Here is a 26,525-nt window from a genome sequence, read left to right as displayed (position 1 = left end):
GAAGATTTCTTTTCCAAGAATTCCTTATTAAAATGCAAACAACACAGAGGGAGGTGGGTAGATGGGTCACAATTTAACCTTAGTTCCCTTTACATTAACCCACCATTCCTACTAAACACATTTTTCACATTCTAGCTTTTTCCGTGCCTTTGTTCATGCTATTCTTCCAGAGGTAATGTGAGATACAACATAAATTATAAATATAAAATTAACTTATAGTTTCACAAGTCTCTCATTTGATATCTAAATCCAAGCCTACTCATTCTTTTAAAAAATGATTTATTTTTTCCAATGTAAGAATAACAGATTTATTATAGAAAATTTGAAAAAGGCAGGAAGATAGCAAGAAGAAAAAATTATCAATCATAGTCCTACCACCTAAAGAACAACAGTTGTTAAGTGTGATCATGCTTGTTCTTTAAACAAACCTTAGTTTATGTCCCATTTCTGATGCCTTCCTTGAACTTCCTCCTCCAGACTTTCCCTATCATGCTTGTACTACTATCTTGTACGTTAGTTAACTTGGTGTTTCTCTTGTGTTTCCAACTAGATTGTTAGATCTTTGAAGGCTGAATCCATGAGTTATACATCTTAATTTACTCCAAAACTCCTAGTACATTGGACCCAATATTTGTTGACTGATTTAACCTAAATGAATACAAACCATTTCAGAAAGGATATAAAATAGGTCAAGTACCTAAGTCATGAAAGTTAAAGCTTTCAGATCACTTGGTTTGGTGACTACTGCTTTTCTGTTCCTGGAACTCTTGAAAGACTATTGAACTAGCCTCTTTTCTCACACCAAACTGAATAAGAAGAAGACTGATTAAGAGCAAGGATTTACTCAAAGATTCTCTAAATAAGGCATAAAGGTGAGAGAATGAGAGAGAAGTGGGGAAGGGAGGGAGAAAAGGAGAGAGAAGATAAGGGAAAGGAAGAGGAGAGGAGAGGAGAGGAGAGGAGAGGAGAGGAGAGGAGAGGAGAGGAGAGGAGAGGAGAGGAGAGGAGAGGAGAGGAGAGGAGAGGAGAGGAGAGGAGAGGAGAGGAGAGGAGAGGAGAGGAGAGGAGAGGAGAGGAGAGGAGAGGAGAGGAGAGGAGAGGAGAGGAGAGGAGGGGAGATAGAGTGTATAGTCTAGTGTTCAATCCAGTATGTGATTTGCCTCCAGCACCGTATACAGGATCCCATCCACTTGTTCTGAGTCAAACCCGATCTCACGAAGCTCCAAGTGAGGGAGGACAGAAGTAAGGAGATAGCTGACGTGGATACGCAGCCGCGTAAGCTTTGCCAAAGCCCTGTATGATGGAGTGAGGGGGCAGGAGAAGAGATGACATGAAGTCATTAGCCAACAGAACAAAATGAAGCGCCTTAAAAATGGGCCTACATTTCTCAACAATTATGTTTCCATTAGCTACAAAGAAAGAAGAAAGCACAATGCCACCAAGCACAGGGAGACTGGCTGCAGCTCTCTAAGAAGTAATTCCTCAATCCTTGGTGGCCTTGGTATGAATTGATTCAGACTTCCTCCCTTATCTATGACCAGTAACTGGGGTCCTAAGGGATGCTTCCCATTAGCACTCACAAGCTGATAACTAAACCCTAGTAATTAACCTTTCTAGGTCATCTCCCTCTGGGGTCCGGTAGGAGACCTGAGCCTTCTGCAGCACTTCCAGGTGCATCTCTGTCTCCTTCAGTTTCTCTTTTAGTTCTTGCTTTTCCTCTTTGGTTCTTTCCAGCTCAGCTTTCAGAATCTGGAATTCAGCTTGGCGATAGCCCATGTGTTTCTTGCTCCAATACAAGCCTTCCGTTTCCTGGGTACTGTAGGTCACCAATTCATGTTGGACTTTCTTGAATTCAGAATGCCAGTGATTCCTCTCCTGTTCCAGCTCCTCCACCTGCAGTCCAAGAATAGAAATTCAATGACCCCACATGCTACGAGAGTATAAAAGTTGTCCCTAATATATTCACTCAGTGATTCCTCTGTACATATTCCTCTACTTATGGACCTTTTCAATCCCCAAATATAGGAGGGAAACCCATTAGGGTTCACCCAATCTGAGACATACCACAGAGCAATTCAATGACCTATTTTATTTAAAGGCCTCAGAACGTGAATTCATCAGACTCTCTGATCCCTTGGTTTCAGTGATCTCTTATTCCCAGTGGTAAGGCGCTGCCCTAACCTTTTGCTGGAACAAATTCCTTTCCGCCAGAACACGTTCCAATTTTTCTGTGGTTCTTTTCAGTTCTTCCAGCTCTCTTTGGTTCTTCATCTTTGGCATATTATGACTTCCACTCTCCTCATAGCCTCTCCCTTTCTCCCCAGTGGCTGCGGCAGGGATTGAAGCAGAGGCCACAGAAGAATAAGGCACTGGGTTCCAGGATTCAATTGCTTTTCTTCTCTCAGCAAGCTCCTCTCGGTTAAAAGGGATCAGCTGAATGGGAGCTCCTGAATCTCGAACACCTTTTGCAACACCAACAACAGCTACAAAAGGTCCCTTGTTTACTTCTTCCTTGTTTATGTTTGTGCTGCCTCTGTTAGATTCTTCTGCTACCAATCTTGGCATCTGATCTTCTAATTCTTCAGGGAGCAGGGACCCCTGATGTTGTTCTTGGGCCCCTGAATACAGAACTGAAACCTCCCTACTTTGACTGGTACTCTTGCTTGCTTCTGGGTATTCTGGGGAAAGGTATGGTGGTGTGCTTCTCTCAGAACTGGATTTATCATGGCTGTTTTCCCCTTCTGGGTAAGCAACAGCTGCCTCTACCCTCCTGTAAGAGTTAGGCATGGAATAATCTAGTGGAGGTGTTGTCATCTCATTCTGGAGCCTTCTTCGTTTCTCCACAGGTTCCTCACCCAGGATCCATTTGTATTTACTGTAAGAAGGAGAGGAAATGAAATTTTAATCTGTCAAAACATAGGCCAAATATTTCCTTATCCTATAGAGCCCCTCTTCAAATTTCCCATATTAAAACTGATTCTAGTTGTTATCCACAGCTCATTTCAGGTTAGGAATGCAGGTTACCTCCAACCCCCCACCTCTGCACTTATGCAGTTTGCTGATATAACAATTGGTCTTAAGAGAGATATGAAATCAAAAGGTATGAAGAGTCAGCATCTGGATACAACAGGACCAGGTTGACCTTGGTAAGAATTCTGAAAAAGGGATTAAAACCAGCCTGACTTAGAAGTTTCAGAAATGCAAGTCAAGGAAGGAAAACAAAAAATACACACACAAAATCCCCTAATACGAGAATGGAAAAAAAAAAAGGCCATAAAAAGCCTAGTGGAATATGTGGAGGAGAACTGAGCAAGCTCGTTAATTTTAAAGTGTCACAAAAACCTTCCAGTATCAAAGACTTATGCACAAAGACTAATGCTTTTTTTTTTTTTTTTTTTTTTTATTGTAACGAACACCATGCAATTCCTTTACCAGCCAACTGGATTGTGGCTATTGCCCATTATTCACTTGTAAAAGTTAATTAAAACACAGGGCCCTGGTCATAAACAAAGAAACTGAAACAAACAATTCAAGTCATTTCCCCCTATAGCAAAAGAATCCCCTCTGTTGGGGTAAACAGGCACTCCCAGGATGGTGACCTCAATCACCTTCCATTTCTGGCTGCTATATGCACTAAAGGTTGAAGGAACAAACAAAACAATTGGTGCCAGTGAAATCCATAGGCAATTTTATATCATATGGCAGGATGGGACCCTCATTTTTATCCTTATAACTATTCTGCCACTTCTGCAGAAAACCAAGACATTTCAAGGTAAAGATTGACTTTCAAATTTTCAATGAGAAAGAGTCAGGCATGTTCTTGGGCAAGTCATAGTATTTTGAGGCTGCTCATATTTCTCTGCAATTTCTGAGAATATCTATAAGACATCTCAAATCTTAGCTTATTATAACATCCTGAATTTTCTTCAAAACTAGTGTTCACTCAGAACTAAAACTGGTCTGCCATCTTAATAGATCTTGTTGTGTCAGCCTTAGTGGGAAAGCAAAAGGATTTAGGGGCTATGTAAGAACAAATGTATCCATTATTAAATGCGTGTAAGGGCCACTACAGATGGTCCATTTAGCTCTGGTACTGAGGAAGATAGTAAAACAATCAGTTTCCAAGTATAAAGAGAGGGTAAATGATACTAGATAGCAACAACAAAGTTTTGTGAAAGGAAATGAATGTCAAATTTTCTGCCTTCTCTTCATTTTCCAGTATAAGGGTTCTGCCCTTAATTGTATTCTCTACCTACAATTTTTTTCCTTTGGTAATCTCATACAACCTCTTGGTTATATAACCTCTGGGCAGTAACTTCCAAGTCATTCCCCCAGCCCCGATCTCCAGTACTGAATTTCCAACTGCCTGTTACACATTTCTTCCTGGAAGTCCCACTGATATCTCACTCAGTATTTATGAAATTGACCTTTCATTTTTACCTTCAAACCTAGCTCCCTCTCCTGTTTCCTATATGTGTTAAGACACCAATAAACTCTCAGTACTTTTACATAGTTCTACCACTATCAATACTCAAGTTCAAGCTCTCATTACCTCTCCTGGACTATCGCAGTGGCTTCCTCCAGTCTCTCTTCTCTCATCCCCAGATCACCCACTGCCAAGTTAATCTTCCTAAGTAAGGCACTACTCTAATTATGCCACTCCCCTATTTGAAATCTTTATTTATTGCTCCCATGTCTAAGTCCAGCTCAAATCTCACTTCTGAATTCCTAGAGCATGTCTAAGTCCAGCTCAAATGGTACTTATGAGTTACTATAGCACTTTAGCCTTGTCATATATGTATCACTTTCTACCATGTATGCATGTGTGTATGTGTGTATCGCAGGTTCCCTACTAAAGTATGAGCTCCTTGAGAGAAGGGCACTTAACTAACTGTGCTAGATGGGGATGAGGGAACAAAAACTTTGCACATAAGAGCCAATCAAAAAGAAATAATTATGTGGAGATAAAAGTAAATGAATTTTACTTATTGGTTCTATAAATACTTATTAGTTTTATAAGTAAAGTTCTGGTTCTTCCATCTAAGAATCAATTCTTATTCCAAACCTGTATTCACTCATTTAGTAAAGATTAATTTAGAGTTTACATACTAGGAATTATTTTCCAACTACATAGTTTCTTAGCATTTTCTCTCTTCTTTTTGTCACCTTCCTCCATTGCTTGTTTGCAGGGAAGCTAGCTGATATTTTGATAAGAGACTATATTCAATCTGTAGCTCAATTTGGGGAGTATTGCCATCTTAACAGCATTAAATCTTCTAATCCACAAACATGAAATGTCTCTCCATTTATTTAGGTCATCATTAACCTCATTCAACAATATTTTGTAGTTTTCAGTACACAAAATCTTGCTTGCACTTTTGTTACATTTATTCTTAAATATTTTATTTTTCAAACTACTGTAAATGAAACTGTTTTCTTAATTTCTGTTGTTCTTTTCAAAGCTCTGTTAGCTAGTTAGATTTTCACCCTTTACCACTAGATGTATGTGTGTCCTAGAGACTCTAGATGTATGTCCTAGAGACTGCTATCACAGTTAAATAAATTTATGTTTCTACCTCACATTCATCCAGGTAGTAGTTATTTCAATTTTCCCTCTCCAATCACTGCTGAGAAGGCACAGCCTTGAACTTGCACACAGTCTTTCAGACTACCAAGGGTATGTGTAATTTTACTTTTAGCCTGGCTTCCTAGGAGTTGCCCCTGGGTCAGAATACCTTATTGTTCAGTCAGTGGTTGGTTAGAGGTTGTGCTTAAGGCCTTAGTGTCATTGAGGCTTCTGCTCTTTATTGTTTGATCAGTGTGAGGCTTGGGGACTGCTTTCAAGTCCATTTTATGTCCTGGATTGCTCCTAAGATAGTGTAGCCTTGTGCTTATGCATAGCCTTCTTAACCCAGGATTGACTGTGACCCCCAAGAAAGCTCTTCCTGACTATCTTTTTTCCTTGGTTCTCTCTGTTAAAAAACATCTGATTGCTCAGCTATTTTGCTTGTTGTAACTTGTATTGTAGAGCTATGAGTACCATCTCAATTGTTCTCCACCATGATTTCCTTTATTTTTGACAATGCCCTTAAAAATGGAATTCTCCATAATTTGTTCCACATAAAGTCAGTTCTTTCAGGTAGAGTTAAGGAGCTCTTTATATTTAAGGCCTGTCTTTCTCCCTAAAGAAGAGGTGGTTTCACTCTTGGAGAGTGAAACTTTTTTTATTAATGGTGCTGGGATGGTTTTTTGTTTCCTTCTTCTGGCATAAACCTCTGTCCTACAAGCAAGCTGGAACTGGAGCAACAGGAGTCCAGTATTGTCATCATGCCTTCCCTAGGGCAGTGCTTTCACCATGAATTAGAGCTGGATAGGGGAAGAGAAAGCTAGCTAGGAGAAGAAAGACCCAGTCCTTCTTGGGTCTGTCTGGAATAGAGCTTCTGCAAGACAGAACTGGGGGAGATGAGAAATGTCAGAGGCCTGACCCTCTCAGGTGAAACCATAGCTCTAGACTAGGAGCTAGGAGAAGATAGAGACCCCAACTTCTTGACCACATCCACCTGGATTTGCACTCCCAGAGTAGTTTTCATAAAACACAGCTTGGAGGAGGATGGGAGCAGGGTAAATGACAAAGACTCTTGTTCTTTCTGAGATCTAATAAATTACCTGAATAAATGTTTCTCCATTTTCTGTATACCCCTAGGGCAATTTCCAGGAACTCAGAATGACTGTTTTGTTTTGGTTTAATAACTTTTTCCAGTTAAATGGTTATTTGTTGGTGAAAGTGCCCACTACACTCCTCATTTCTCCATTCTGTAAGTTTCTCACAAAGAATGTATTTTAAAATGTTAATACTGGCCTCTGAATCAACTTATTCATTAGAAAAATTGTTCTTTTATTTCTACCTCATATTTGTTGTTTCAAATATTCCTTTAAACATACTAGAATGTCTCTCCTTCCATCATTACAATGTAATTTGGATTTTTTTTGGTTATCTTCTTAAACATGAACTAATTTGTCTTTGACATATAACTTACTCATAGGCTTTATAAATATCTAAATAAATTACAGCCACTAATGCTCTCCTTTGTATCTATGTTTATGACTACTTTGGACCTTAATCTGTACCCCACATGAAATCTAGCATGTATTGGGAATACTTACATATAAAACTTTGATACCATAAGCTCCTTCGTCTTTGATTCAAGCACTGCCTTAGAACACTGTCTTTCATTCAGTAAGCACTCACATATATGTAGAATGAGTGAACAGAAAAGGCTCATTTCTATTAAAAGAAATAAGCTGTCTTTCTCTAAAAGGTTATGCCTGTCTCATACTGGCTGAACATATTTTCTATTTCAGGTGCTCCCCTGCTCTTGTTAGATTTGTGAGACTCATAAAACTGTTTCTGATGACAACTCAGGAGGTCTTAATAAGTCACATAACTTACCCAACTAGGAATTTTTAAAACTTTCTTTTATAGTGAAGGCTTTGTTTTATCTAGAGTTAGAGAGTTGTACTACCTGAACTAACGATCCTCATTACCTTAAGGTTTTGATAATTACAAAGGAGACCTTTGTAACTCTTGACTAAATCGATAATTCCATTAACATCATTTTATCAGAAAATCTTGTATATTTCACTGAACTCTTGAACACCTTCATTTTCCTTTATAAAAAGGCAGACCCCTTCCAATCAATCTGAATCCTCCTATACATATAGCTTGAAATGACATAGTCATCATTTACTGACCTTACATAAAACATATGACATCAGTAACACCATCAATTATCATGTATCTTTCCCTTGAAATAATATTATTCTCAAATTAAAACTACACATGAAGAATCAGAGTACTTTACCTGTCCTCTATAGCCAAAACCCAACTCTGGGAACAGCAGCTTCAGACTCATACAAAAATCTCAATAAAGACTGATAAAGTGTGCCACCTAATGGATGTACTGACATACTACATGCATAAAATACACATACATAGGTTAGCATTTGCAACCTCCTTCAGGTTACCAAAAGTCAATAGAGAGGAATGAAAGAAACACTGACAAAAAATAGAAACTGGTCACATCAGGGAAAGTATAGCCTTTAAGAGCAATGACATCTTAATACTCCAGTGGCAATTCTGATACATGACCATCTCAAGGAGACTGAGGTAGAGAGGTAATATCTTGCTTCAAAAACACACAGCAGTAGGAGGGAAGATGGCGGCACCCTGACAAGAAGCAGAACGCCCTTGCTTCTAGCCATGGACTGGATTTAGGGCTAAAATACTGCATAGTCAGCTTGGAAAAACAAGAGAAATATACCTGGGTGGACATATTTCGAGTAAGGAGCACTGAAGAAACACCATGGAGTCTAGTAAGGGGGGGGGGTATAGAAAGGGGAAGTCCTCCCTGAAGCCAGTGCTCGGCTGCGAGGCCGAAGGTTTAGAGGCTGCAAAGCTCCCTCCCCTTGGGAGTGTGGACTGGCATCCAAAAACCTGGGATCTCAAACACGGTGCAGAGGAGAAAGGAAGGAGAGCCAGTGCACGGTGGGCAGAGGGAGATGGGAATAGTGTGCCTGCAAGAAGGGGACCACACCTTCTACGTGAAACAAGGCACCTAGTGGCAGCAGCTGGGACAGGAGAATTTCACCCCAGGTGCTGACCATAGGAAAGGCTGTGGCTTACAAATAGAAAGGGGCCAGAGGACTGCACTCAGCAGGGACCTACAGGGACCCTCTGCTTTCCTGTAAGGCACTGTGTAGAACCCCAAAAAGCATTTGAACTGTGTGGCGCAGGGAAGGGGAAGAGAGCACTCCCACCACCAGCGAGAGGATCAAGCAGCGACAGGGAGGATCGGGACTCCAGCCACCAAAGCTGCTGGTGGGGCGGATTGGAGATTCTTGACCTGCCCTGAGGGGAGTTGGGATAGTGCCCAAGGAGCTGCCACAGCTTTGCTGAGATCAGCTGTGCAGGAGACCTAAGTGGGGCTCACTTTGTAACCCCTCATGCTTGGTTCCAAAGTATGGGGTCACTGGGACTTCAAAAGGCGGGTTCTCTGCCTGTTAGTTGCATTGTACGTTTTTGATTGCTCAATGGGCATCCACCTTCCTGGCTTGCATTGAGGAGACAGACATGCGAAAGCTGGGATTTGTACCTGCATTATGGAGTTTGAACTGAGCACACTGTGAGATCAGCCAACCAGATCTGGGAAAGTAGAGATGGAGCACGTCTACCTCTACCGCAGGCTAAGAGCACCACCCCCAACAGGAAAGGGGCTGGTTCAGCTCACTGAAGCCCTAAATATCACCCCGCAGGGCACAGTCCTGAGGGGGGGGTGGAGAACAGCTCATAGGGTGACAAAACAAGAGTAAGACTCTCAGGGACTATTGTTTGGGAACTGGAGGAAAAGCTTAAAACCCCTTCTGGGGGCTGGGTAGGCAACTTGCTCACAGGAGTCTTTTTTAATCAAACCAACTGAGCCGGGGCTGCTGAAACTGCCCATACAGAAAAGGCAACAAACTGAATTCAATCTGAACCTGCAGCAATCTACTGTATGGGGAACTAGAATTGTAGGATAGGGTAGAGACTGAGGAGTTGGCTTTGAAGCAGAGACTAACTTCCCCACAGTGAGTGCTTGACAGTGAAACCTCTAAGTAAGGGGAGCAATACCCCAAGCTACACTAGCCACCCTGCACCCTAAAGACTCTCTTCAGAAGACTCTGGTGTAAAACCAGGCAACCACAAGGGGGGGCACAATAGCTGAAAGGGGGAGGTGGTCCACAGAGAGCCTCAGACCAGCCACTACCTAAGGAAACCAGAGCCAAACTTAGACAGCTCCTGACATTGGCTGACACACAAGTGCCTCCCAGGAGACCTGAAATCGGCATACAAAACACTGAGGCTCAGACAACATAAGCTGCCCAGACAAAACTCACCTGATTGACTTTTCTTTTCTTCAAAGATTTTAAAAAAATATATCTTTATTGATTTCAGAGAGAGGAAAGGAGAGGGAGAGAGAGAGACAGAAACATCAATGATGAGAGAGTCACTGATCGAGCCCGCAACCCAGGCATGTGCCCTGACAGGGAATCGAACCCCGATTGCCTGGATCCCAGGTCGATGCTCAACCGCTGAGCCACACCCTGCCCGGCTTTTTTTTTTTTTTTTTTAGAAAAAAGAGGGAAAAGAGGAAAGAGGAAAAAACTTTTCCTTTTAAATTTTTAATTACTTTTTTTAAAAAAATTGTTTTATCTTGCTTTTTTTTTTTTTTTTTGCTTTATTTTGTTTTGTTTTTTGTTCTATTATCAAGATTTTCTTGATATTCTTGGTTTTATTGCTGGGATATTATCATTATAACCAATAAGTTTACTGCTTTTCTCTATTGTGTCCTACATATCTCTTATTGGCTTCCTTCCTTGCCCTTGCTTTACCTCTCTCTCTCTTCTTGTTTCATTGGCATAAATTTCTTTTTTTTTCTTCTTTTCTTTTCCCCCCGTTTTGTTCTCTGTCTTCCTGTATTTTTGTTTGTTTGTTTGGGTTTGTCTCTTTAGTTTATTTTTATTTTTTATTTTTCAACCACTTTCCTATTCCTACTCTCTACCTTTATTATTTTGCTAGCCTTTCTTTCCTTTCAGAATCTTTTCTCTGCCCATTTTATCAATCAGTAGCTTCTTTATTTTTAGTTTTTACTTTATCTTATTATTAAATTTATTTATTTTTTACCATTAGCAATAATATCCTTTTCTTTCTCTTGTTCGCTCTCTCCTTTTTTGCATTAGCATTTGTGTTCTCGCTTTGCTCTCCCAGTTCTACTTTCTCTTGGGTTGTTTTCATTGTGATTGTTAGGATATTTTGTAAGTTACTGTTTGTTTCCTGGTAGTTTGGTTGTGTTCTGTTTTGACCTGTCAGCACCTGTACGACAGCTCACACATCGTGGTTGTGGTTGAGCCTCACAGTTAGCCAACTGGAGAAGGGCATCCTCCCAAGAATGAGTCAACAACAATATAGACTCAATCACAACAGGAGGCCCCAAAGAACCCCCAAAAGGAGACCCACAAAAGAGACACACTTAGAACACATAGCTCAGAAGTATAAGGAAAACAAACCTTTGGGTCCCACTTGACATACACTATAAAATACCACCCCACAAGACTGGGAGAGAGCAAATATGTCTAATATATAGATACAAACACTAAGAGTCACTAAAATGGGGAGACAAAGAAACAATCCCCAAACTAAAGAAAAGAAAAAATCACCAGGAAAAGACCTTGATGAGATGGAATTAAGCAAGTTATCAGAAATAGAGTTCAGAGTAATGGTTATAAAGATGCTCAAGGAAATTAATGAGAACCACAAGGCATGTAATGGGAAGGTCCAGGAACTTCCTGAAAGCATGAAAAAACAACTAGATATGATAAGTAAGAACCAGGCAGAAATGAAGAATAGTATACCTGATATCAAGAATACACTGGAAGAAATTAAAAGCAGGCTCAATGAAGCAGAGGACAGAATAAGTGAATTAGAAGATAAGTTAGAAAAAAAAACACTCAATCAGAGCAACAGAAAGAAAAAACACTTAAAAAGCATGAGGACAGTTTAAGGGAATTTTGGGAGAACAGGAAGTGAAACATTTGCATAACAGGGGTGTCAGAGGGGGAGGAAAGTCAGCAAGGGATAGACAACTTGGTGGAGGAAATAATGATAGAAAACTTTCCTAAGCTGATGAGAGAGAAAGTCACACAAGTTCAGGAAGCACAGAGGGTTTCAAACAAGAGGAACTGAAAGAGACCCACTTCAAGGCACGTCATAATTAAAATGGCAAATGGTAAGGACAAAGAGAGAATATTAAGGGCTGCAAGAAAGAGACAGGCAGTGACCTACAAGGGAACCCCCATAAGGCTGACAGTATATTTCTCAACAGAAACACTTCAGGCCAGAAGGGATTAACATGAGTTTCTCAAAGCAATGAAAAGTAAGAAACTTCGACCAAGAATGCTTTATCCAGCAAAGCAATTATTTAAAATTGAAGATAAAATAAGGAGTTTCCCAGACAAAAGAAGGCTAAAGGAGTTCAGTTCCACCAAACCAGCATTGCAAGAAATGCTAAAAATCGGATTATTGAGAGAAAGGTACGTCAACAGAAAGGGAAAAATGGTATTAAATTAGTATATATAAATAATAACCTTAAATGTAAGGCTCCAATCAAAAGACATAGGGTAGCTGAATGGAAAAGAGGACCCATATATATGCTGTCTACAAGAGACCCAACTGAGAGCAAAAGATTCACACAGGATGAATGTGAAGGGATTGAAAAAACATTCCATACAACTGGAAATGAAAAAAACAGCTGGAGTAGAAATACTTATTTCTGACAAAATAGACATGAAAATAAAGACTATAACAAGAGGCAAAGAAGGTCACTACATAATAGTCAAGGGATCAATCCAACAGGAGGAAATAACCCTTATAAATATATATGCACCCAATATAGGAGCACCTAAATATATTTTTAAAAAAAATTTTGGTGGATTTTAAGGGGGAGATCGACAGCAACACAATCATAGTAGGGGACTTTAACATCCCACTGTCATCATTGGACAGATCATCAAGACAAAAAATCAACAGGGAAGCACAGACCTTAAATGACACACTAGATCTAGTGGATTTAATTGACATTTACAGAACATTTCATCCCAAAGCAGCAGAATCACATTCTTCTCAAGTGCACATGGAACATTCTCAAAAATAGACCACAAGTAAGTCTTTACAAGTTCAGGAAGATTGAAATCATATCTAGCATCTTCTCAGATCACAATGGCATGAAACTAGAAGTCAACTACTATTAAAAAAACCTAAAAAATATTCAAACACATGGAGGCTAAATAGCATGTTATTAAACAATGAATGGGTTACCAATGAGATCAAGGATGAAATAAAACACTTCCTGGAAAAAAAGGAAGATGACCAGACAACAACCCCATATCTATGGGACACAGCAAAAGCAGTCCTGAGAGAAAAGTTTATAGTATTACAGGCATACTTCAAGAAACAAGAAAAAGCTCTAATAAACCATCTAACACAATAACTAAAAGAATTAGAAATAGAACAGCAATAAAAGCCCCGAGGAAGTAGAAGTAAGGAAATAATAAAGATCAGAGTAGAAATTAATGACATAGAGACTAAAAAAACAACACAAAAGATTAACAAAACCAAGAGCTGGTTCTCTGAGAAGATAAACAAGATTGATGAACCTTTAGCCAGTCCCACCAAGGAACAAAGAAAGAGGACCCAAATAAATAAAATCAGAAATGAAAGAGGAGATATAACTGACCCAACAGAAATACAAAGGATTGTAAGAAAATACTATTAGCAACTATATGCCAACAAACGGTACAACCTGGGCCAAATGGATAAATTACTAGAAGCATACAATCTTCCAAAGCTGAATCAGGAAGAATTAGATAACCTGAATAAACTGATAACAACTAATGAAATTGAAGCAGTAATCAAAAAACTTCCAGCAAACGAAAGTCCTGGAACAGATGGATTTACAGGAAAGTTTTACCAAACATTTAAAGAATTAACATTTATCCTCCTCAAACTATTACAGAAAATTCAAGATGAGGGAAAACTCCCAAGCTCTACTTTTGAAGCTAGCATCATCGTAATCCCAAAACCAGATAAAGACACTACACAGAAAGAATTACAGGCCAATATCCCTGATGAACACAGAAACTAAAATCCTCAACAAAATACTAGCAAACCGGATCCAGCAATACATTAAAAAGATCATACACCATGACCAAGTGGGATTTATTCTAAGAATGCAAGGCTGGTATAATATCCACAAATCAATAAATGCGATACATCACATAAACAAAATGAAGGACAAAAATCATATGATCATATCAATAGATGCAGAAAAAGCATTCGACAAAATCCAGCACCCATTTTTGATAAAAACTCTCAGCAAAGTGGGAATAGAGGGAACATATGTTAACATGATAAAGGCCATATACGATAAACCTATAACCAATGACATACTAAATGGTCAAAAACTAAAACCATTTCCTTTAATAACAGTAGAAAGACAGGGTTGTTCGCTTTCACCACTCTTATTCAATATACTAATGGAAGTCCTTGCCATGGCCATCATACAGGAAGAAAACATAAAAGGTATACAAATTGGAAAGGAGGAAGTAAAACTGTCATTATTCTCAGATGACATGATACTGTACATAGAAAACCCTAAAGACTCCACCAAAGTACTACAAGATTTGATAAGTGAATTTGCAAGGTAGCTGCATACAAAATTAACATCTGGAAATCAACAGCATTTTTATACACCAACAATGAACTCTCAGAAAAAGAAACTAAAAAAACAATACATTTACCATTGCAACTAAAAAATAAGATATCTAGAAATAAACAATCAAGAATGTAAAAGACCTGTACTTGGAAAACTACAGGACACTGAAAAAAGAAGTAGAGGAAAATATAAACAAGTGGAAGAATATACCATGTTCATGGATTAGAAGAAATAGTATCATTAAAATGTCCATACTACCCAAAGCAGACTATAGATTCAATGCCATTCCTATTAAAATATCAACAGCGTATTTCACAGAGCTAGAACATGTATTCCAAAAATTTATATGGAACCAAGGAAGATCCCAAATAGCCACAGCCATCTTGAGAAAGAAGAACGAGTGGGAGGGATCACTTTACCGGATATCAAACTATACTACAAAGCCACTGTAATCAAAACAGCCTGGTATTGGAACAGACATATAGATCAATGGAACAGAAAAGAAATCCCAGAAATAGACCCAAGCCTATTGGGTCAGTTACTGTTTAACAAAGGAGGCTAGAGCATCCAGTGGAGTAAAGACAGTCTCTTCAATAAAAGGTGCTGGGAAAATTGGACAGATACATGCAAACAAATGAAACTAGATCACCAACTTACTCCATACACAAGAATAAATTCAAAATGGATAAAAGACTTAAATGTAAGTCACGAAATCATAAAAATCCTGGAAGAACACATAGGCAGTAAAAGCCACAGACATCTCATGCAGTGGAATTTTCACTGATACATGTCCTAAGGCAAGAGATACTAAAGAAAAAAATAAACAAATGGGACTATATCAAACTAAAAATCTTCTGCACAGCAAAAGAAATCATCCCCCAAATACAAAGGAACTCCACAGTATGGGAGAACATATTTCCCAAGTATGCATCTAATAAGGGGCTAATTTCCAAAAGGTACAAAGAACTCATACAACTCAACAAGAGGAAGACAAACAATCCAATTAAATAATTGGCAAAGGACCTGAATAGAGAATTCTCCAAAGAGGACATATAAATGGCCAAGAGACATATGAAAAAATGCTCAACATTGTTAATCATCAGAGAGATGCAAATTAAAACAACAATGAGATATCACCTCACACCTGTCAGAATGGCTACCATCAACAAATCAACAAATGACAGGTGCTGGTGAGGATGTGGAGAAAGGGGAGCCCTGGTACAATGCTGGTGGGAATGCAGACTGGTGCAGCCACTATGGAAAACAGTATGGAGGTTCCTCAAAATATTAAAAATGGAACTGCCTTTTGACCCAGTGATCCCACTTCTCAGAATATATCCTAAGAATCCCAAGACACTGATCAGAAAGAATATATGCACCCCTATGTTCAAAGCAGTGCAATTTACAATAGCTAAGATCTGGAAACAGCCCTAGAACTTATCAGTAGATGAGTGGATAAAAAAGCTGTGGGACATTTACACCATGGAATACTATGCAGCTGTAAAGAAGAAGGATCTCTTGCCCTTTGGGACAGTATGGATGGACCTGGAGAATATTATGCTAAGCAAAATAAGCCAGGCAGAGAAAGACAAATATCACATGGTCTCACTTTTATGTGGAATCTAAAGAACATAATAAACTGATGAACAAAATAGATCCAGTAGCATGGAAGCATGGACCAGACTGGTGAATCTCAGAGGGAACATGGGTGTGGGTGGGTAGCTGGGGAGAGATTAACCAAAGAATTTATAGGCATATATGCATAACCCATGGACACAGACAATAGCGTGGTGAAGGCCTGGGGAGGGGAGTGGGGGCACAGTGGAAAGGGTTGATGGGGAAAGAAGGGGACATCTGTAATATTTTGAACAATAAAAAAAAACCCAAAAAACAAAAAAACCCAAAACATACAGCACTTCACTGTACAACCTTCCCAACCTACAATGGAAGCTAGAAAACTACAGATGGGAACAGAGGAGAATTACACTCAAGCTTCTGGTATGGACTAGACTATATTTCTTACCCCTTTGCTCTATAGTTCAATCTTAGAAATTGCTCCTTTGATATTACTCAAATTTAATCATTAGTTATTGAGTACCTCTAAATTCTTTCATACAAGTTCTCACTTATTTCCTTTAGAGTTTTATTAGTTTTGTTCCTAATTGCTTACTTCCTCTTGAGACTTTTTGTTCATGTTCAGGGGGGTCATGAGGTTCTTCCAATATCTACAGGGCTTAATTGTGGAAGAATCACTGAATAGGGGACTTGCACACAGGTAGAGATGTTTGTCTAGATGAGAAGCTGAAAAGACCCACCTAAGAAGCAAGAAACAAGGAAAATATCAGTAACAATGGGGGAAAAACAGGAGTCACTTTTTTTTTAAAAAAATCATTACCTGAGGATATTTTTTCCATTGCTTTTCAGAGAGAGTGTGGGGGGGTGCATATCGACATGAGAGAGACCCATCTATTGGTTGTCTCCCGCACTTGCCTGGACCAGGGCCGGGGATGGAGCCTGCAACTGAGGTATGTGCCTGTGTCCAGAATCAAACCCAGGATCCTCAGAAACACAAGACCCTCAGTCTGGGGGTCAACACTCTAACCACTGAGCCAAACCAGATAGGACCAGGAGTCATTTTTACTGTATCATGTATTCCACTGCATCTATCCTAAGTTAAGAAGATATCCAAAGTAAAGAGGGTCAATTGAAAGTTCACAGCCCACTACATAATAGTCACATTATTGATGACTGTAGAAGTTTCTACTATTAGAGAACAACTCTACCTGCCCTATGGCTTGGCTCTGCCAGAAGTGAGAAGCATAACAGAGAGGAGAAAGCAAGTTTTAATCACAGTCCTGAGTTCCAGTCTCATGGCATTATAGGAGCAGTCATATCTTTCAGTGCTTCAAATACTCCTGATATTTAAGAAACAGAAAAGGTGTGCTCCTTCCTGTTATAAAGACTAACAAAATAATATTGATGAGGAGCTAGAAGATGAACAAGTAAAGCTGAAAACTAAACTTATACTAATAATTTACTCTAGGAAACAATGAACTAGAAGGCTTACCTAATGGTACAAACTTCTAATGGTTATTTTTATATGTGGCCAACATGTGCTAGGCCTATGGAGACCCATAGGACTAATATTAGTTTAATATTAATATTAATAAGCTTAATATTCCTAAACTTAAGGAAAGAAACAATGCTTATCTATGTAATTTTAGCTTACATTTGTATAGTACGCTATGCTTTTCAAAGAGTTTTCATGTCTATTATTTTACAAACACAATTCTCAACATAATGTGAATATACAATACATAAAAGAGCATTTGTCAGATGATCACCTCAAGAAATAAATAAAAGGATAGACAGGTTTAACATAACAGTTGTAATGTTTAATAAGTGGGGGTACATGCAACACAGAATTCTATCAACCCAAAATGATGTTTATCGTTCTGAATTCCATGTTAGGCCTAAGGGAAAACATAAATATGATAACCATACCAACTTACATTACAGGAAACAAACCCTGAGGCTTACTGTTGAAGAGAGACTATGTATTTTACCCACCTGGAAAACTGAAAAACACTGGAATCCAGAGGCTTAAGTTGAAGAGAAGGTGTTTTGCTTTCTTCTCCAACAGATGGAAGCCGGCTAGGGCTATCAATTTCCTCATATCCAAATGTTTTACTATTTAATTCATCCATATCTTGAATAGTAGGGATCTTCAATGGATTAGTGAATACCTAGCAAAGAAAACAAAAAGATGCATAAAAATCCCAATTTCAAACTAAATACCAAAGGATGAGTCAATCCTTCTGATGCTAGGAAAGAACACTTAGCCAAATAAAAAGAAACTGTTTCCTACAACAGAACAAACAGCGCACAGTAATGTACACTAGAACACTGAACCCAGGCACATTCACTTATAACCTAATCAGCTGGATGCCAACAGACCTCCCGACTCACTTATTGGCTCCTAGAATCATCCCACCCACAACATAAACCCAGGCCCCCTAGTCAGTGTCTAATTCTCTCTTTTGACCCAATTTAAGGCTGGACTTTCACTCCTCTGAGATCTGTGATGAGGGTAGGGACGGAGGGAATAAGCATTGCAGCATGTATTGGTGCTGGTCTTGGAGAAATGCATGCGAGACATTAACACGTATTCACAGTGCACACACACAGAGACATGCATCTGGGATCTTGTGGCAGAGCCAGCTTATGAAAATAGTATGAATGATGGTGAAGGAATATAAAGGGGAGGTAAACTGAATGAGGACAGGGCAGTCCCAGGAAATCTCCCAATCTCTAGATCAGCCTATTAAGCCAAGTCAGTAGGGCATGAAACCTGAATATTCATATAACTGGGTCTTGGTAGACTGTCAGAAGAAGAATTAGTATTAAATTGCCTCTATCCTCACCAGTCTGACCTACCCTGATTGAGTGGGTGAAAGGTGAATCTAACATGCGACTAGTAGATATCTCTGGGAAAGAGGATCAACAGGAAAATCATGCAGAAAGGCAAGGTTGGGGGGGGGGGATAGATGGGTGCTATGGTGGCTGTCAGGAAAAGAGTGTCCCTGAAAGGACGGCCAACCTTATTGCACCCTTCAGCGTCCGGAGCTGGGCAACCATGTCCGAGAGACAGTGCTCCTGAAAATCCAAAACAGCAGAGTCTTTATAAAGCCAGCCAGCCTGAAAGCAGGGATGGGAGAGGGGCACAAAGAACCACCCTTCTTCCCAAAAGGAAGGAGGAAGAATCACCCCTGAATCCTGGAAGAAAGGAGACAGGAAAACCAGACACTCAACAGGAGCAACCTGTATGAGGATGGAACATAACCCTGAAAATTCTGTGACACAGAAAGTGACATATACACTGTCTAGAATCAATGCTGAATCCAAATCTGGAAAATGAATGATTTGGCTCTTCTATTTTTGGTGATCTGAACATCAGTAACAGCAGATCAAAGCAAAATCAAAAGATCCAATGAATAAAAGACCACCAGAAGAAATGGCTCATTATTTCTATGCAGCTTTCAAGATTGCTGCTTCCTTCAACCTATGTCCTCTGTTGGGGAAAATTATGTTGAGAAAAGGAAGAGGGTGGACTGTCTCTCACCTGGTGGTTCTCATTTTCCAATGGTACCTTCTTCTTCTCAACAGTTTGATCTCTAGGAGAAGATAAAAGTGCTATTTAGTTCACTCATGAAATTTCTCAGTCTAAAATGGATTACCAATTGTAGATTTAGGTTTTAATGATCCTTCCAAGTTAGAAATAGTGTGGGCTTCATTGAGTTTCTAAGGATGTCTTCCTGAACTCTGCTACTGAAGAGAAATTTCAGATGCCCCATCATAAGAGTGAGGGGGAGGGGAGGGAGACTAAAGACAATCACTAGTTGAGAAACTCAGGAGATGATAAGAAGGAATAAAAAACTGGGAGAACAAAGAGGCGAGGAGGGAAATCATTAAAAACCAAAAAAGGGGGGAAAAAGCATCCCTCTTTTCAAAACTCTCATTTTATTAGGAAAGGTCAGCTTCCTCTACTGTATAATACAGATACTACCTTAGGTATACTCAACTGTTTCTTAGCTTTGCTCAAGTACAGGTCTTCATCAATGAGTTCTTGTTCCTCTGGAACAGAGCATCTCCTGCAGTATAGAGAAGAAATCATCTTTTGGAAACAAAATGTGTCCTTCACTTTTACCCTTTCCTTTCCTCACAATTATGACAAGGCAGCTTAAAACCCTCTAACCTTAGAAAGCTCAGGTTCCACCCACATTACAAAACCTGTGTGCAGGTTAATGTGTAGTAATTCTTATTTCAAGGCATATGATCATCTAATTACTTTTGGCACACATATCACCTTTCTCCCAATACATTCAAAGTACTTGACAGCTATAAAATACATATTATGATGGACAGCACAAAGTATAACCTCTATTCTTACACAGTGAAGTTCAAGCACATGAGAGACTTGCTTGAGGTTTCATACAAAGAGAATATTGCTGAAATTAGAACCTAGGTCTTTTGCCTCTCACTTACTAAGAAATTCCCAAGATGCAGTATAGAAGAAGCATGAGAATCCCTAAACTTGGTGATAAAGTCTGAAGAAGAAAATGAAGGGCTATGATAGAAAGCAGCAATAAGGAACTAGGAGCTTACATCATAAAAATAATAGAACAGAGACTACCAAAGAGAAGAAAAAGGAGGATTCTGTAAATGAAAAGATATACATTTATTTGCTATATGTAAAGCATGAGGAAGAGAATTTTAGAGGAGTAAAAACTGAAGACAGTACTAGAAAAAGCATTCAGTGGTCAAAAGTCATCCTAGAAACAAATAAAAATTAATAATAATTGGAAACCCTATGCTATATCCATTTTATAAGGGGGCAAAGTATCTTGGGAGGCTATATCTCCTGGACTACGTGTAAACTGACAGGAGATACAAGATTAAAAAATGAGAGTTCTATGCACTCAGTCCCATATTCCAATCATAATCTCAGTTACTCTTCATGGAGAGGTGCTTAGGCACAGCTGGAAACTATGAAAGAATGCTTACTCATTATAGACCTATACTTCATTTCTTTGATTTCCTCCCTTTTAAACATTTTTTTTTCTTTCTAAAAGGCATACCATTTTTCTTTCCTTTTTTTCTTTTTAATTTTGAGAGGATGTTTATTAAAGCTGGGGACAGTGAAACAAGGGCAGGCTTAGGATAGAAGCAGCAACAGGAGAGAGCTTAGGTGGGGTTGTTTTGGCTCACTGGGAAGTCAGAAAAAAGGAGGCCTTGGAGACAGGATAAGGGGGTTAGCCTGGAATGATCTGTTGCTGCCCATTGCTCCTCTGGTTGCAAGTCTCATGAGGACCTTTAGAGTTTAGGAGATGCACACCTGAGAGGGAAGAAAGGTATGGGCGTGCTCCAGGGAGGGATAGCGCCTAGTGCCTTTTTTTCTATCAGAATTTATCCTGAGGGGGGAAAATTACATTACAGCCTAAATGAAGCAAACTGACTTATTATCATACATCTATGTGACTACTGAATCAAATAAAAAATATTTGTTAAACTGAAATGAATGTGCATGGATATGCCAGGCACTATGTAGATGTTAGATGCTACATGGAACATACAGTGTATTAAAAAGACAAACATGTAAACAAAGAGCACTGAATGTACGGTAGGTACTACAACAGATTCAGGTACAGGAGGCATATGAAGAAAACCATCATCTCGAGCTGAAATGTAAAGCCCTTGTTCTCAAATAGCTTACAATCTCTTGAAGAAAAACATCCCAAAAATACAAAATGAGCCTGGCTGGCATGGCTCAGTCATTGAGCATCAACCTATGATCCCAGAGATTGCAGTTCAATTCCCGGTCAGGGCACCTGCTTGGGTTGCGGGCTCGGTCCCCAGTGAGGGGCATGCAGGAGGCAGCCGATCAATGACTCTCTTATCATTGATGTTTCTCTCTCTCTCTCTCCCTCTCCCTTCCTTTCTCTGAAATCAATAAAGACATATTTAAAAAAATTCCAAAAAATACAAAATGATATGTGAACAAATGTCAAGAATTAAATACCACAGGAAGCCAGAGTAAAATCACTGTAAACTATTGTCAACAGGAGAAGTATCACACAAAATACTTAAGCATCCCAGATATATATGATTTGAATAGGCAAATGGAATGCATAAAGTCACTATAAGCAAGTGGAATGGCACTTTCAAGTCATGGAGGAGAGAAATAAGCATGGCATGTGTGGGGAATAGTGAAGCCACAGGTCTAACTAACGCATAGGGTTTGTGTTCGGATACAATGAAAAATAAGGATGGATAGGTAAGGTGGGATCAGCTGGCACAGAGGCAGGAATGCCAGGCTGAAGAGTGTGGACTTGAGATGAAAAGTGTTTTAGAATATAGAAACAAATCAGGAGTTATCTCTGGCATATTGAGTCCTAAGCTTACCTGTATTTTGGATGAGAATTATAGTAACAAAACCATCTTGCAGGTAATGTAGATGGATCAACCTTGCCAGGAAGCTTCCTCCATTTAAGACATTCATCACACTGTACCCATGTCTGGTCAGGAATCTTCCTGAATGAAGGAAAACAGAAGTATAACTGTCTATATCCTAGCTCTGCACAGTGTCTTACATTAGAAAGGCACACCCTAAAAGTGAAACAACATAATTTTATATATGAAATGTGTTATAACTGTTATAGTCTAGGTGTCTAAAATATATATCTTGAACTTCACAGAAAAAAATGATAGAACTATGCCATATATGAATATGAAAAATAGTAACAAATATTAACATGGTGAGCTACCATTATTTATGGAGGTCAATATTATTTATCCTGGAATCTCTTGTTCTAAGCAAGCAAGAGGAAAATTTTAACTCCAAAATTAATTGATAGGAAAAATTTATATATATTTATAATATTACCAAGAAATAAAACCCACAGAATCATTTTATTTGGTTTTACCCAATCTTGTGACAAGTTAAAAATGGGGGAAGGGGAAGTGGGAACAGATTAACCAAAGAACTTATATGCATATATGCATAGTCCATGCAGTAGTGTGGAGAAGGCCTGGGGTGGGGTGGAAGCTGGGTGGAGGGGGGCAAAGAGGGTTGTGAAACGGGGTATATCTGTAATACCCTCAACAATACAAATAAATTTTTTAAAATGCATTTGTGGGAGTCACTGAAGAATCGTCACCAAAAACTCTCCATTTCCCTACAGACTTCCTACTCCTACTTTTTTCCTTTCAAAAACTGTCTTTGTTTATACTTTAATCAAAAATTTATTAGGTTGATATTCCCAAAGTTAATCTTAAAAAGTAATATAAATTTGATTAAATTTCATAACTAGAAATGGTGGCTCCAGTCCAACAATTGGGTTAAATTATTAAGATAAATTCTTCCAGAGTTCTACTCTTAATACACATACTCTCCTGTCCCCTTGCCCCCAGGAAACATATTCAGTCATCTTCACCTTAAAGTGAATTTGTTTCTCTGTGAAAGGAGGTGGTTCATATACAATAGAGACAGTCAGCACCTAAGGTGTGAAAGGAGTGGGAAGGGGGAAGGCTGGAGAAAAGACAGAAAGAGGATAGAGGGGCAGGTAGGACCAATTTGAAAAACACATAATTTAGCCTAGGGTGAGTTTTGTGTTATCCTTATATTGCTCTTATACTAGATATTTCAATAGAGTGATTTTTTTATGTCTTAGTTCAATATTTTTCTTATCTTTGTAAATAGTGTTTTCTAGTTATACTACCAGCTCATTATAGAAAAAACTTGAAATACAGAAAGATATAAAAAGAAAATAAAAGACACTCATAATTCCACCTCTCAAATACAATGTCCTCTTCTTGTTTTAAGTTTTGTTTTAAAAAGGAGAATTCATACAGATTTTTGGATATATAGCCTCCTATCTCCTAGCTCCAGGCTGCTCCAACCTTGCAACTTCTAAGCTCTGAGCTCAGGCCTGACCTCTTGTGTTTAGATATTTCCATACAGCCACTGTTCTATTTAGAGCCAGAGCAGCAAAAAGCAGTTTCAACAGTAGTGGGAGGGGAGAGGAAAGGTCATATTAGCTTTGGTTTTATGTGCACATGCACAGAAGAGTCTCTTGTAGAAGCATGTCAACATTATTCTCTTGGGGACAAGCATTAAAGACAGCAACTCCATGCCTAAGCTTACATGTGGACCATGGTAGATACTTCTATCCAGACAGACAGAAAAGGTTTTTAGCTTGTGCTTGCAATAAATAGGTAGTTGAAGGGGTTATACCACATTATCCTCGTTGCATCCTTCCAGAAGAGTGTCATGTTTAAGAACTTGTGTTTTGGAGCCCAAGGACCTATATTTGAACCTTAGATATACCATTTTCTACCTGTTTAATCTTGAGCAAGTTGCTTAAGTTCTCAGTGTATTAGTGTCTACGTTTGTAAAGAAGAAATAATATTATCTATCTCATAGGGTTGTTGTGATCAATAAATACACATAAATACAAGTGAAAATTTTAGACCAGTGCCTGGAATATAAGTAAGTACTCAATAAATAATCATTATTACAATTCTGCTTCCAGAAAGATTATGTCACACACACACACACACACACACACACTCCAGCAATATATGAATATTTGTTTCATTGCATTAATCATTGCTTATTTGAAAGACTGAAAATGGCATCTCATCTTAATTTTCATTTCTTTGAAAACCATGGAGGTTGGACATAGCAAGATATTTAGAATAAGATAGTGATATTTATATATCAATCAGGTTGCATTTGAAACAAAATTTTATATCATGTATTTTCATGATGATTCCCATTAAAAAAAACCACAGGTGGCTGCCTACCTCAAAATGAACTTTTAATACTCTAATCCTTGTCTTGATGGTGGTTTAACTGACTGTGTATGTGTTGTTACACATTCTATCATCTTTATTATGCTCCTCTCCTGGCCTATGGAAGTATTTCATCCTGATCCATAGTTCAATAAATTCTACCTTTTTTTTCTGATATGCTGGGTTCTCTACTTCTGTTGTCAAATTCCTTGGTACAGTTCCAACAATGTTCACTAGGAATAAAGAGAAGGAAAGTTTGCTAACATTTCTGAATATCTACTATATGTCAGGCACTGTGCTAAAAATGTTATATTATCTAATTTATTATATTCAGAGAGGTGAAGTGACTTACTTACACAAGCTCATCTAACTATTAAGAAGTAGATTCAGATTTTCAGTCCTGGAGTATCTGATTTAAATCTCCATCATCTCCCACTATATCATACTGCCTATGGGGTAAACTGAACATACTAAACTCTTCATATTTATGATCCAAACCACACAAGTGTTAAACCAGAATGAAGAGGTCTGGCTAATGATAAAATTAGTACTGGTGACTTCCCAGTTTTTTGTTTTGTTTTGTTTTGTTTTTTAAATATATCTTTATTGATTTCAGAGAGAGGAAAGGAGAAGGAGAGAGAGATAGAAACTCAATGATGAGAGAGTCATTGATCGGCTGCAGCCCGCAACCCGGGCATGTGCCCTGACCGGGAATTGAACCCTGATCGCCTGGATCCTAGGTCGACACTTAACCACTGAACCACGCCCAGCCGGGCGACTTCCCAGTTTTAGTTCATTAAACTTCCTTATGTGAAAAGCACCATCTTATTCTTGTTCCTTCCACTGCTCTACAGACATGAACCACAGTACTTTTATTTTTATTATTTTATTTTATTTTTTAAAATATATGATGGGGATTTTATTTCTTATTAATTTTTTTTTTAATCCTCACCGGAGGATATTTTTTCCATTGCTTTTCAGAGAGAGTGGAAGGGGGGGATAGAGAGAGAGAGTAACATTGATGTGAGAGAGACACATCGACTAGTTGCCTCCGGCACGTGCTCCAACTGGGGCTGGGGATTGAGCCTGTAACCGAGGTATGTGCCCTTGACTAGAATTGAACCCGGGACCCTTCAGTCCACAGGCTGATGCTCTAACCACTGAGAAAAACCGGCTAGGGCCCCCCAATACTTTTATATTCTATATTTACTACTCACGGTATTGTCCTGGCTATGGCTGAGGTTTCAAAATTCTCTTGGGAAGTCTTTTCCTTCCAATAAGCATTGAGCTTCTGTGCAAGGGCATTTATTGTCAACCTAAAAGAAGAAGCATGTCAATGTTGAGAATTTGTTGAATATCTTTGTGACCTATGAGATGCTCCCATCTAACAGAAGCCAACAATTTAGAATATTCAGCATAGGTTTGAACATCTACACTTACAGGAACTAGGATGGGAATTCACTACCTTGCAAATTACATGTCAAAATGACAGTTGGAATCCTGAATAGTCACTTTGACTGAAAGGTAAAATGGTTATAAGTCCTAAAAAGTACTGTGTTCTCCAAATTTTCAGGGATTTCAGATTCATGGGGGGTGGGGAATTGATATTAGAGAAATAACAGAGGACTAAATTTCAGAGCTAGGACAGACCCAAATATAATAACTTATTTGGTTGTCAGATGACTACAGGTAAACAATTCAGGACCAAGTTGAAAGTCAAAGGATCATAGGCTGTATCCTACTTATTACAAGTCAATCAAATACTAACTTTAAAATGTCCATACAGTTCCTCTTCATGCAAATGATGCTCAGAGCAGTTATAGCACCAATGGACAACAAAGTCCCTTTTGATCTACTACATAGCTG

General features: G+C 38.8%; 1 protein-coding gene across 3 annotated transcripts in view; it reads right to left on the bottom strand.

Annotated features, from left to right (window-relative positions):
* Positions 1-1,075: 1,075 nt before the first annotated feature.
* The window catches only part of MORC4 (MORC family CW-type zinc finger 4), a 60,142-nt gene continuing 34,692 nt past the window's right edge, over positions 1,076-26,525 (bottom strand). The window contains exons 10-18 of one of the 3 annotated variants that reach the window (XM_087813508.1): positions 25,877-25,975; positions 24,826-24,892; positions 22,269-22,399; positions 19,889-19,957; positions 19,429-19,480; positions 17,877-18,052; positions 2,182-2,875; positions 1,610-1,893; positions 1,076-1,293 (exon numbers count right to left, since the gene is read on the bottom strand). In XM_087813508.1, the coding sequence (XP_087669634.1) occupies positions 1,140-1,293; positions 1,610-1,893; positions 2,182-2,875; positions 17,877-18,052; positions 19,429-19,480; positions 19,889-19,957; positions 22,269-22,399; positions 24,826-24,892; positions 25,877-25,975 (1,726 nt within the window). In that variant the 3' untranslated portion in view covers positions 1,076-1,139. The remainder of the gene's footprint in view (positions 1,294-1,609; positions 1,894-2,181; positions 2,876-17,876; positions 18,053-19,428; positions 19,481-19,888; positions 19,958-22,268; positions 22,400-24,825; positions 24,893-25,876; positions 25,976-26,525) is intronic. The other 2 variants (XM_087813507.1, XM_087813509.1) reach the window with 2 other exon arrangements.

Source organism: Miniopterus natalensis, chromosome X, assembly GCF_054644295.1.
Source record: "Miniopterus natalensis isolate mMinNat1 chromosome X, mMinNat1.hap1, whole genome shotgun sequence".
Classification (NCBI taxonomy): Eukaryota; Metazoa; Chordata; class Mammalia; order Chiroptera; family Miniopteridae; genus Miniopterus; species Miniopterus natalensis.
This window is presented reverse-complemented; position numbering and strand designations above follow the sequence as displayed.